This window comes from Acanthochromis polyacanthus, chromosome 2 (assembly GCF_021347895.1).
Source record: "Acanthochromis polyacanthus isolate Apoly-LR-REF ecotype Palm Island chromosome 2, KAUST_Apoly_ChrSc, whole genome shotgun sequence".
Classification (NCBI taxonomy): Eukaryota; Metazoa; Chordata; class Actinopteri; family Pomacentridae; genus Acanthochromis; species Acanthochromis polyacanthus.
Window position 1 is genome coordinate 32,812,799 of NC_067114.1, and position 12,813 is coordinate 32,825,611.

Here is a 12,813-nt window from a genome sequence, read left to right on the forward strand (position 1 = left end):
AGAGGACAAACTTTCTGATGGAAAAAAAAAAGTCAAGAAAAAAGTCAAAAGAATTTGTCTTATCCTAATAATATGAAGTACAGTGAGACATTCAATCGAGGCTGACCATTTCTGGAATGACCCATATGTTGCATTTTTCACCATTTGAGGCATTTTGTAGGTCCTATTTTGTCCTCCCATTCCTTCACCAAGTGGCTGCCAGCTGTCATTCACTTTGTGGCATGACCGAGAATACATTACACCAACAAACTAGTGCCACTTTTTGAGAGGTGTTTTCAGCAGTCAGGAGAACACTAGGTTGTTATTTCATTCTTGAAATCAAGAACATGGTCCAGACAATGTGTCCGCAGAAAACACAACGGTTAGAGGAAGCAACAGCCACGTCCGTCAGCAGGGCTTTTATTTCGAAGAGCGGATAGCGGCAGGCGCCCTGGTACAGCGGAGGCCATTCTCCATCACAGTTACACCTGACTTTGTGCGTAAGAGGATAAACCTCTGTCAGGCCCCGTTTTCCGCGTTTTATAATTATTTATTTTCGTGTAAACTGCAGTCTTGATTTAAAAACATAGATGGTGGATAAATTAGTCCTGCGCTGAAGGCCCGGAAACAACTGCAAAGGATTATAAAATCACCATAAATCCCTGAGGCTATCCGCCGACATGGCTCGACCACGGCCGCGGGAATACAAGGCAGGAGATCTGGTTTTCGCTAAGATGAAGGGGTACCCGCACTGGCCTGCGAGGGTGAGTCTGGGATGCGGCCGGGCTGGGAGTACAGGGAGGCGGGGTTGATTTACACAATACAGCCGCTGCTTTGCTGTTGGACGAACTGGAGGGATGCTGACCCCACTCCACAGCCACATTTAACTGGTTTTCGTGGTGCCGGTATCAAGTTGAGTAAATATGAGTAAATATAAAAGCCGAACAGTTGTTGGGCTTCGTTTTCTCACTAGGTAGTGAGTCCTGCACCATTGCATTTTTGTCGTATAAATGCTTTAACGAAGTAGTTCAGCGCGTGCTTTCCATTTAGACTAATGTTTGCAATTCGCTGTCACCTATGGGATTTAACGCTAGTAGTATTACACGTCTCGTTCATAAAAATGTTGTATTGCATTGTAGCCCAAGGAATGGCGTTAAATATACGGAGCACTGTCCGCTCAGGATTTACTGTGCTTCACTGGTACCCTTTTCAGACAAGTTACTATGAGCATCTATACCCGTCGGACTGACTCGCTTAAAGTCAGTTTTAGAAGGTCGTATTGTCTCTGAGTGACAGGACAGAATCTCGTTGTAGCTGATAATAATTAGGGCAGACATTAGCAAGTGATTGGCAATGTAAACAAGTGAATGATCAGCATTTTGATGAACAAATATTCAGTGACATTTTCTCTCCTGTGCTCCAGATTGATGAGCTTCCTGAAGGAGCTGTCAAACCACCTGCCAACAAGTACCCCATCTTCTTCTTTGGGACTCATGAAACGTAGGCACCTTTTTTCCCTCACTTGTTTAAGAAGAAAACAGCTGTGATACTAATATCAGATACCTTATGGAGTTGTGATACACTTAGGAAAATAATAGTTTTTCCTGTACAAGTAGGGGTGGGTTATTGAAGTTGTTGATATTAATATGATTGTTGACTTTAAATTGTATGAAGTTTGATGAAATAATTTAAATTCAAGGTCCTCTGACATTTCTAAAGCTTTTAACCACAACTTGCAGTGTTCATTTTACTTATGAAGTTCACTCAGTTGTCAACACATGACCTATGTATGATACTTGGGCCATGTAATCACAGCTACACACGTGGACAAAATTGTTGGTACCCCTCAGTTAAAGAAGGAAAAACCCACAATTCTCACTGAAATCACTTGAAACTCACAAAAGTAACAATAAATAAAAATTTATTGAAAATTAAATGATCAAAATCAGCCATCACTTTTGAATTGTTGATTAACATAATTATTAAAAAAACAAACTAATGAAATAGGGCTGGACAAAAATGATGGTACCCATAACTTAATATTTTGTTGCACAACCTTTTGAGGCAATCACTGCAATTAAACGATTTCTGTATTTGTCAATGAGCATTCTGCAGCTGTCAACAGGTATTTTGGCCCACTCCTCATGAGCAAACAGCTCCAGTTGTCTCAGGTTTGATGGGTGTCTTCTCCAAATGGCATGTTTCAGCTCCTTCCACATATGTTCAATGGGATTCAGATCTGGGCTCATAGAAGGCCACTTTAGAATAGTCCAACGCTTTTCTCTCAGCCATTCTTGGGTGTTTTTGGCTGTGTGTTTTGGATCGTTGTCCTGTTGGAAGACCCATGACCTGCGACTGAGACCAAGCTTTCTGACACTAGGCAGCACATTTCTCTCCAGAATGCCTTGATAGTCTTCAGATTTCATCCTACCTTGCACACTTTCAAGACACCCTGAGCCAGATGCAGCAAAGCAGCCCCAAAACATTACTGAGCCTCCTCCATGTTTCACCGTAGGGACAGTGTTCTTTTCTTCGTATGCTTGGTTTTTGAGTCTATGAACATAGAGTTGATGTGCCTTACCCAAAAGCTCCAGTTTGGTCTCATCTGTCCAAAGGACATTCTCCCAGAAGCTTTGTGGCTTGTCAACATGCATTTTTGCAAATTCCAGTCTGGCTTTTTTATGAGTTTTTTTCAGCAGTGGTGTCCTCCTTGGTCGTCTCCCATGAAGTCCACTTTGGCTCAAACAACGACGAATGGTGCGATCTGACACTGATGTACCTTGGCCTTGGAGTTCACCTTTAATTTCTTTGGAGGTTGCTCTGGGCTCTTTGGATACAATTCGAATGATCCGTCTCTTCAATTTGTCATCAATTTTCCTCTTGCGGCCACGTCCAGGGAGGTTGGCTACTGTCCCGTGGGTCTTGAACTTCTGAATAATATGAGCCACTGTTGTCACAGGAACTTCAAGCTGTTTAGAGATGGTCTTATAGCCTTTACCTTTAAGATGTTTGTCTATAATTTTTTTCGGATGTCCTGGCACAATTCTCTCCTTCGCTTTCTGTTGTCCATGTTCAGTGTGGTACACACCTTTTCACCAAACAGCAGGGTGACTACTTGTCTCCCTTTAAATAGGCAGACTGACTGATTATGAGTTTGGAAACACCTGTGATGTCAATTAAATGACACACCTGAGTTAACCATGTCACTCTGGTCAAATAGTTTTCAATCTTTTATAGAGGTACCATCATTTTTGTCCAGGCCCGTTTCATTAGTTTGTTTTTTTAAATAATTATGTTAATCAACAATTCAAAAGTAATGGCTGTTTTTGATTATTTAATTTTCAATAAATTTTTATTTATTATTACTTTTGTGAGTTTCAAGTGATTTCAGTGAGAATTGTGGGTTTTTCCTTCTTTAACTGAGGGGTACCAACAATTTTGTCCACGTGTGTATATATCATTTTGTGTTTTCATACATGTTCCTAACATAGACTGTATAATCAAGATGGACGTAGTGCCTGACTATAAAAATGAAGCTGACTCGGAAGTGTCAAAAACTTGCAATATCACACCGTCTGACGGTGTGGTTCCAAAAAGCTCCGGCTCCATAGACTCCAATTCTACAACGGAAAAACAAAAATTTGATGGACTGTCTTCCTATGGCTCAGGATTTTTTTAATTAGTTTTCATGGTCAAAATGAGACATCAGATGGCCAATCTTAAAATATCTCAGTATTGCATTTTATATAGAGAGTTAAAGTTTTGCTATGTCAGGGAACGTGGTAATTTGATTGACAGTCTGGTCTGGAATGTTCAACAGGTCGTTTGGATGAAGCAGCCTAGACACTATTAACCTTAAACTCTCGTTTGGATTAATTTGGATATAATAGCTATTAGTTTATTTATCGGTAGAGCAGCAGAACATTTTCCATGGACATGTTTTCTGACTGTTGGCTTTTTTAACTTGTTTTCAACTTTCACTTGGCCTGATGAGACACTGAAAGGACTCTGATAGTTTGGTAAGTAAATGTTTATTTTCTTATTGGTGCTGGTTTTAATGCACTTTATATGCATCTTTTGTTTCAGATATAATGTGTGCCATGCACTCTAGATGTCGATGGAGTTTTTTCTCTGTGTGTTGACAGAAAAGAGAGTTAGCATTTAGTATATACTAGCTTTAATGTGAATTAGCGATGCTAATGGAGCTAGCTGCTCAGTCGTAGCCTGATTAAAGTTAATGTAGCTGCATTAAGCTAACAATGTTTGTGTTATGTTTCATGTAAACAACTGAAGTGTGTTGTGTTACGGTAATGTGGTACATTTAGTTACTAAATCTGTCAGTGGTGACAGTTGGTTCACATTAATGTAATGTTTAGAAAACCTAAATATGATTAAAACAGTAAGGTTAAGGTTCAGTGTTGTCAGTAGTCCTGAATATCTGCTGAGTCTCTGAAGTTAAACGGGAGAAAACAGTAAATCTTCTAATAGTTAACATTGTTTAATGACTGATTCACATGTAGTGCTTATTACTGCAGTGTAGATTGGAAAAATAAACTCTCAGAATGTGACCAAAGTAATGATGAACAATACAGCTATTACATTTAAATTGCAGCACAGATAAGCTGAAGAATAAAATCCTCTGCCCTAAGGCTAAAGTGACTACAGACCTTTCTGCCTTTCAGTGCTTGGAAAACAATATGACATAGGAAATCTTTCCAGGGATATTTTAAAATGAACCAGCTGCTGATGTTGATACTGTGACATCTCTCTTCATCTCAGGTGTCTCATATTCACTGTGAGGAACTTGTGATTGAAGCCAACAGAAGGAAGGCCTCATCTGGTTGTGAAGAAGGACACTGAATGGACGACATCTTCAGTGAACCACTTGTTTAGATTTCAGTTACAGAAAGACAGACCGACTCTTTCAGCAATTTATTATTCTCTGTTCTTAGTATTCACGGACTCCATTTATCACTTTTAACTTCATCTCGGCGGTTGTAGCATAAATACAATATAAAAAGTCCATGTTATTAAAAGCAGATATTTAGCATTAAAACACAAACAAATTCAGGGCAAGAGCTTCATTAATAACTTATCTTACTTATTACACATTTAAAAACTACATTATTTCATATTAACTACATTATATCACTCACACCAACCGCTCCTCTCACATTACTCCCATCCTTCGTCAACTTCACTGGCTCCCCGTTCAGTCCCGCATCATATTCAAAACTCTCCTCACTTTCAAAGCTCTTCATAATCTGGCCCCTCCGTACCTCAATGAACTTCTGACCCCCTACTCACCCTCTCGCTCTCTCCGGTCCTCCAGCTCCAACTTCCTATCCATCCCTCAAACCAAACTCTCCACCGTGGGGGGGTGGTCTTTCAGTGCTGTTGCCCCGAAGCTCTGGAACTCACTCCCCCAATCCCTCCATGATTGTCACTCCTTCTCTACTTTCAAATCTCTGCTCAAAACTCATCTTTTCAATAATCATTTTGCCTCCTCCTCCTTGTAGTTTTGTTTTTGTTTTGTTGTTGTTCTCTTTGTTTATGTAAAGCGACCTTGGGTTTGTGAAAGGCGCTATATAAATTGAACATAGTATTATTATTATTATTATTATTATTATTTAACAATTGTGAACTGTACACATGTGCAAACACGTAATAAATGAATGAAATATGTTGTTGACAGTGAAGTGTAAATACGTAACAATCACAAAACAAGTAGTATTATGAAGAGAGGAGGTGACCGATTTATCGGCCGGCCGATTAAATCGGTTGATTGTAGCTCCTTTCAAAATAATCGTCATCGGCCGCAGTCTTGCCGATTAAATGCCGATACATTAATTTCTCATAAAACAGTAAAGGCTGTCAAGTGTTGAAGTCACACAGAATGATGTCCTTGTGCCATTTGTCCAATACATGGAGCTCTGACTCCATGCAGTCCTCAGCCCTCACCACAGTTTTCTCAGTAATGTATGTAAACTACAGCCAGGCAACATTATAGGAGTGGGCTAAGCGGAGCTTGCCGAAAGGTAAGTTTATAATGACGTGAAATTAACAATGACTCAACATGTCTCCCGTTTCAGTGGTGCTTTCACACCTGTTAGTCCGTTAGAGTGGTTCGTTTGGACCCAAAAGTTGTTACAGTGTTGCTAATTTCAACTGGTTCGGTTCACATTCACACCAGTGTTTTCGCAGTTGAACCAACTACGATGAATGTTATATCTCCCCCCAGTCGTTTGGCGGCGCTGTTCAGAAAAATAAGGTGTTTTAGATGACGTAGGTGAACGCTGATTGGCGCAGCATGTGAAGAGGGAAAAATCCCGGAAGAAAACATTCCATGGATCGAGGTTTATTCGTAAACAATGAACTATGCTCTCCTGTTCGTTCTTGTTGCCATATAGAATAGAATGCCATTTATTGTCACTATACACAAGTACAATGAGATTTAGAGCATCTCCATCAGTGCAAGATACATGTAATAAAAATCACAAAAAAGGATAAGTTAAAACAGTTAAAAAGAATAAAAGTGCATGGTCAGTGTGATATTGCACATTAGAATAGTCCGTATTGCACAGTAGACGGTTTTGAGGTAGTCTGGGGGTGGGGTGTGGGGGGTGGGGTGGGTGGGGGGGTGGGGGGGTGGGGGTTTGGAATGTCAGTGCATGTTTGAATTCAGAGTGGTGATGGCTTTTGGAAAGAAACTGTTTTTGAGTCTGTTTGTTTTGGTTCTGATGCACCTGTAGCGCCTTCCTGAGGGCAACGGGACAAACAGGTCGGAACCAGGGTGGAAGTTGTCCTTGATGATGTTTCCTGCCCTTTTAAGGCAGCGGGAGGTGTAAATGTCCATCAGGGAGGGGAGGGGGCAGCCGATGATTTTCTGTGCTGTCTTAACAATCCTCTGAAGCCCCTTCCTATCTGCCATGGTGCAGCTGCCGTACCACACTGTGATGCAGTAAGTCAGCAGGCTCTCAATGGACGAGCGATAGAAGGTCGTCAGCAGGGTGGGGTCCAAGTTGTGTTTCTTGAGAACCCTCAGGAGGTGTAGCCGCTGCTGTGCCTTCTTAATGATCGCCGTGGTGTTGTCCGTCCAGGAGATGTCAGAGGAGATGAGGACGCCCAGGAACCGGAAGCTGTGGACCCTCTCCACACACTCACCGTTGATGTAGAGGGGGACTAGGTCGGTGCTGAGCTTCCTAAAGTTGACAATGATCTCCTTTGTTTTCTTGGTGTTCAGAGCCAGGTTGTTTTCTGAACACCAAGCTGCCAACTTCAGGACCTCCCCTCTGTAGGCTGTCTCATCTTCTCCTGTGATGAGTCCGACAACTGTTGTATCGTCAGCAAACTTCACGATGAGGTTGCTGTTGTGGGCCGGACGACAGTCATGGGTGTAGAGGCAGTACAGGAGGGGGCTCAGCACACAGCCTTGTGGGGAGCCGGTGCTCAGTGTCCGTGTGGAGGACAGGTGGGGGCCGAGTCTCACAGCCTGGGGCTGGTTGGTGAGGAAGTCCTTTATCCAGGCACATGTGAGAGGGGGGAGGCCGAGAGTGTCCAGTTTGGTGATGAGAATGTCCGGAATGATTGTATTGAAGGCAGAGCTGAAATCCACGAAGAGCATTCGGACATAGCTCTGCCGTTGCTCCAGATGTGACAGCGCGGAGTGTAGAGCTACAGCGATGGCATCCTCAGTGGATCTGTTTGCACGATATGCAACCTGGTAGGTGTCGAAGTCTGGGGGGAGATGGTCCTTGATGTGCTGGAGGACCAGTCTCTCGAAGCACTTCATGATTATCGGAGTGAGGGCCACAGGACGATAATCGTTTGGGCTCATGGTGGGAGACTTCTTAGGTACTGGGATGATTGTGGCGGTTTTCAAACAGGGCGGAATGATTGCCTGTGCCAGGGAGAGGTTGAAGATTCTCGTGAAGATGTGGGTGAGCTGGAGGGCACACGCCTTTAGCACTTTACCAGGAACACCATCAGGGCCAGCAGCCTTCTTGGGGTTCACTGCCAGGAGCACCCGTCTGACTTCATGCTCGCTGACAGTGAGTATAGTGGTGCAGGAACTGGGTGGGGGTGGGGGTAGTACAGGGGCTGCTGAGTGTTGCTGTTGTGATGGTTCAAAGCGAGCAAAAAAGCTGTTTAGCTCCTCAGCCAGTGATGCACTCAGGTCTTCTGTTGTTGTAGTGCCGCCCCTGGAGTTTATGATGTCGTAAATGCCCTGCCACACCGCACGTGTGTTGTTGCTGGACAGGTGAGACTCTATGCACTTCTTATGGTCCGCCTTTGCTTTTTTAATTCCTTTTTTCAGATCCGCTCGAGCAGTCCTATAAAGGACTCTGTCACCTGATCTGAAGGCAGCGTCACGGGCTCTGAGGAGTGTATGGACCTGGCTGGTTAACCAGGGTTTCCGATTTGGGAAGACCCGGATGGTTTTTTCCACACTCACATTCCCAATACAGAACTTGATGTAGTCTAGTACTGTTTCTGTGAAAGTTCCAAGCTCCTGCTGTTCAAATAGGTCCCAGTCTGTCTCAGTGAAGCAGTCCTGCAGTTGGGAAAGTGCGTCATCCGGCCAGGTTGTGACAGTCTTTATGGTGGGCCTGGCACTATGTCTAAGGGAGGTGTAGGCTGGGGAGAGCAAAAGGGAAAGATGGTCTGACTGGCCGAGGTGGGGGAGGGGTATGGCTCTGTATGCGTGCCTAATGTTGGAATAGACGTGATCCAAGGTGTTTTCCCCTCTAGTGGAACATTTGACATGTTGGTAAAACGTCGGGAGTACAGTCTTCAGGTTGGCCTTATTAAAGTCTCCTGCAATTATGTGGACACCATCCGGATGGTCCCGCTGGTGTACGTTGATGGTGTTCAGCAGGATGGAGAGCGCCGTGTTTACGTTGGCGTGTGGTGGGATATACACAGCTGTGACGATCACTACTGTTAGCTCTCTCGGTAGAAAAAAGGGCCGGCATCTTACAAACATGTACTCGAGGTCGGGGGAACAGTGCTTGTCTATCACAGTCCCGTTGTTGCACCAGTTATTATGCACATACATACAGAGCCCCCCTCCTCTGCTCTTACCAAAGTCCTTAGTCCTGTCCCCGCGTAGCAGAGTGCGGCCCGCGAGCTGCATGCTAGCATCGGGTATGTCCGGGTGGAGCCAGGTTTCGGTGATAATCAGAATACAGCAATCCCGAACATAGCGATTCCCGGCAAGCTGTAGTTCCAAGTCGTCCGTTTTATGCACCAGGGATCTAGCATTGGCGAGATACAGGCTCGGCAGAGGTAGCTTGTGTGGTCGTTTTCTTAGCCTTAGCATAACACCGGACCTACGGCCCCGCTTCTGTTTCCTCTCCCTTCTCCGTCTGTGCCGTCTTCGAGACCCAACGACAATCCACGGAGAGCCCGATGGTCTTGCTAGGTCGTCTGGTATGTTGTGTCTGTGGTGAAAGGCACTCGTGATGGGTGTCTGATGCTGGTTTCCAATGTCCAAAAGTTCCTGGCAGGTGTAGTGAATGTTCTCGCAGCCGATCGTGCACAAACAAACAAGAAATAATAACGAAAACAACGAGAAAGAGCACCGAAGAGGAGAGCCGTGAGCAGCTGCGACCGTGCGCGCCGCCATTGCTTACTCAATGATATATTCATATCATTGCTTTATGCAGCAAGCACAAATACTGCTGTTGTTCCAGCATGAAGCTCGCATTCGGTACGAGAACATTACACAGTCGTTTTTGGCTACGGAAGCTCCCGTAGACCAAAAAGTCTGCTGCGCCATTAAGTCGGTCCGAATGGAGACAGGTTTGTGTTCTCACCAGGAGCGAACCGAACTGGAGTTCACATAGAAGCGGACCGAGACCACCTCTCGAAGGTGGTCTCGGTCCGGTTCTTTAGTCCGCACCAAAAACATCTGGTCTGCTTTCACACCAGCCCAAACGAACCGTACTTGCTGGTGTTGCGGACTCCAGTCCGCTTTAAGCGGACCAAAAGGCGTATGTGTGAAAGCACCCTTAACTCTCTTTGCCATGTGTCATGACGAGTGATATGTGCTTCGTTGCGTTGGTCATGCTTTTCATTTACGTTGCATTGCTAAAGTTGTGCTAACCCAGTAGAACAGTGATCATCAACTGGCGGCCCACGGGCCGAATCCGGCCCGCCGAACCGTCCAATCCGGCCCGCTGAACCGTCCAATCCGGCCCGCGACTGGATTCCAAAATTGTGAGGATCAAAGAGAAAATATCATGTGGTCCACACTATTAAAGCAGTCAGTCCAGTCATTATTAAAGGATCTGTTTTCCACATCAACTTTTCGTTTCGTGGCCTTAGAGAGTGCCATTTTACCCGTGTTAAGAGGCCTTTTCCTGTCACTTCTGTGGTGTTTCTTTTTCAAGTGCTCTGTGAATAAAGTTGACTTGAGATGAGGCAAAATATCTCTATCACTCCTCGTGGTTGACTGTGGTACAGGTGATAGGAGCACTGACTCATAAAGGCTAAAAATGCCTTCAGTTTTGTAATGAAATGGAAAAAATATAAAAAATAAACATCAAATAATAATGTTATGCCAAAATTCGATTTTTATTTAATTTTTGTTTGAGGGTCCGGCCCCCAAAGTGACTGTCCGGTAAAATTCTGGCCCTCTGGCAAATATAGTTGGTGACCCCTGCAGTAGAAGGTACCCCCTGTCTGTTTATGTTAGCAATAACATCGCTGTAGTTATGCCAACCTAGCATAGTGTTAACTAACAGCTTAAAGGCCAGCAAGAAACTGCAGAAATAACGCAAGTGTCCAAAATACTTGAGAGCACAGAATGACTGTTCATCACTCCATCAGTTGCTTGTTGAGGCACATTTAAGGAGGAACGATGTGAAGCAGAGGGGAAGGGGTTTATTCAGTGTAAACCTGAAAAGTTAAAATGATTAACATTACTGTCTGTCTTCAGCAACCGTTGTGATGCCATGTCACTCTTAGTTTTACTTTGTCAGGAAATAACGTGACTGAAATCGCTGGACCTCAGGTGGTAGCTGTTATGGGAGGGGTGTAGGAGGTTGGAGACGTAATGAGGTGTCTTTCCTAATAGGGTTTTGTAAATGAGTAAAAGCCAGTGTTGGAGTCGCCTGGTGTAAAGGGATGGCCAACCCACCAGTTTGTGAAGGTTGCAATGGTGGGTGGAGAAGGGAGCACTGGTAGCAAGACAGATGGCTGAGTGACGGAGGACATCAGGAGTGTTAAGGGCACACTTAGGGGCCATTTTATAGATGACATCGCTGTAATCAAACATGGAAAGGATGGTCAGCTTCACAAGAGTGTTTTGGGCACAGTATGTAAAGGAGGCCTTATTATGGAAAAAAAAAAACGAAGTCTGGATTTGATTTAAGCCTGTAGAATGTTGATGTGAGGAATGAAAGAGAGTGAAGAGTCCATATATGATTTGACCATTATATATTTCAAATGCAACTCTGTCTAAGGTGAAGTATTTTGAAATGTGAGGCATCTTTGCTGTAAGTGTTAAGGGGCCAAAAAATAAGTTATTTTATTCATTATACATTATTAAAATTAATTAACTAAGTAATCAGTTTCTGTATTTTTTCTGCCAAATACCAGAATCGACATCGGCCTCAAAACATCCATATTGGTCGGGTCATATTTATTGTTAATCCGTTGCGGTTCAGCGGCCCGCGGTTGGCCGTTTTGATATCTGCATTAGCATTTTTCGAAATAGAACGACACTGCCAACTCGATGATAGAAACATTATACACCGATGGAAAGCCTAGATTCTCATGAATCCGCCGGTATAAACCACTTTCAGATGTGATTACCACAGCGGGTAATATAAACACATTTGTCCGACAAACAACAAATATCCATCCATCCGTTCTCTATACACGGCTTTAATGTACACAGCGCGACTCACATTTGTGGGTTCATTATTACACACAGATGAAAATATTCCACAAAAAACGGCCATAATCCAACCTTGGACATCCAGACGAAACAAGCCAGTAAAATATTTTGTCCAAAACATGTCTTGAAGTCGGTATATAATCCACGAATAGGTCGTTTTCGAGGAAATGCACCTCGCGATGCGTGTCCAATATTCCCTGTATTTCTCGTCATATTTTTATTTACAAATAAAATATTAGCGATTTTTTGTACTGAAAATGGCTGGAATTGACTGTACCTTATAGGGCTACTACTGGAAGGATGAGGAGGACATCTGTGCTGCTCTTCCTCACTGTGATGTAGAGAAGACATTTCAGACAACCACAGCTGGATGTTCATGTTCTCTGTAGCTCTCAGTCCACATCAAACTAGATCTTCCCAGTGGTCCAGACCAAGACTGGAAGGACAAGACACTAACAGTGAGGAAAAGATTTACAAAGTTCTTTCATTCCAGTTGCTGGAACATTAAATATCAGAGTGAACACACAAGGATATGAAAGGAACACAACAGAGTGTTATGTTTTTCGTCCAATTTTTTATCTTACGGAAATATTTGTTTTCCTGGTTGAGGCCAAAGAACATTTTACAGCCTCAGATGAACAAAAAAGTTATTTTTTTTATTCTAATGTATCATTAGCATTATCATGAGTTTGACACAGTTATCTGACCATACACTGTTGTAGAGAGAAAACTGCTGTTCTGTTTTACATTAAATAGTAGCAGAAAGTACCATTCTGTGGTCCAGTGTGATGGTGGGCAGACCTCAGTAATGTTACTGCTTCTGAAAGAATAATTTCAAAGGATGTTTTTCTCAGTGAAATGAACAGAAATTGTTAAAACAGTCTGAACCAAAGAACAGAGATATTAACTCTTCTTCATTCATTTAAGAA

The 12,813-nt window shown here is 43.4% G+C and overlaps 1 protein-coding gene across 3 annotated transcripts in view; it reads left to right on the forward strand.

The window, feature by feature from the left end:
- The first annotated feature begins 276 nt into the window (after window positions 1-276).
- Window positions 277-12,813, forward strand: part of LOC110967070 (hepatoma-derived growth factor-related protein 3) — a 46,783-nt gene continuing 34,246 nt past the window's right edge. For 2 of the 3 annotated variants that reach the window (XR_007939234.1, XM_022216579.2), the window contains exons 1-2: window positions 301-743; window positions 1,403-1,479. Coding sequence is in view for 2 of the 3 variants with exons in the window: in XM_022216579.2 (XP_022072271.1) it covers window positions 660-743; window positions 1,403-1,479 (161 nt within the window). In the remaining variant the exon portion in view is untranslated. Of the gene's footprint in view, window positions 744-1,402; window positions 1,480-12,813 lie in introns of all 3 variants that reach the window. The other variant, XM_022216580.2, reaches the window with a different exon arrangement.